Genomic DNA, 308 nt, shown 5'->3' with positions numbered 1-308 from the left:
GGCCCCGGCTCGAAGACCCCTTTGGGCCCGGGAAGCGGAGGGAGGCCGGGGGGGCCCAGCTTACCCAGCGGCGTGGCGTTCGCTCCGGTCGCCATGGCGCCCCCGGGGACCGGCACCAGCAGCTCCTCTTCCGCTGTGGCGGCTTCTCCTTCGCGAACCTTCCAGGGGGGGGAGGGGACCCGACTACGCGGCCGCGGAGCGCGGGGAACCCGTCCTCTCACGCGGCGGGCGGCGGCGGCGCGAGACGCACAAAGAGGGAGGAGAGAGGGCGCCGCGGGGGCGGGGGGGGCGACGGGGCCGCGGCCTGG

At 77.9% G+C, this 308-nt stretch overlaps 1 protein-coding gene across 4 annotated transcripts in view; it reads right to left on the bottom strand.

The window, feature by feature from the left end:
- Sf1 (splicing factor 1) overlaps positions 1 to 302 on the bottom strand; it is a 15,483-nt gene extending 15,181 nt beyond the window's left edge. For all 4 annotated transcript variants that reach the window (XM_013021044.1, XM_013021043.1, XM_013021046.1 and 1 more), the window contains exon 1: positions 65 to 302. In XM_013021044.1, the coding sequence (XP_012876498.1) occupies positions 65 to 95 (31 nt within the window). In that variant the 5' untranslated portion in view covers positions 96 to 302. The remainder of the gene's footprint in view (positions 1 to 64) is intronic.
- Positions 303 to 308: the final 6 nt, after the last annotated feature.

Source organism: Dipodomys ordii, unplaced genomic scaffold (assembly GCF_000151885.1).
Source record: "Dipodomys ordii isolate 6190 unplaced genomic scaffold, Dord_2.0 Scaffold54, whole genome shotgun sequence".
NCBI lineage: Eukaryota > Metazoa > Chordata > Mammalia > Rodentia > Heteromyidae > Dipodomys > Dipodomys ordii.
This window is presented reverse-complemented; position numbering and strand designations above follow the sequence as displayed.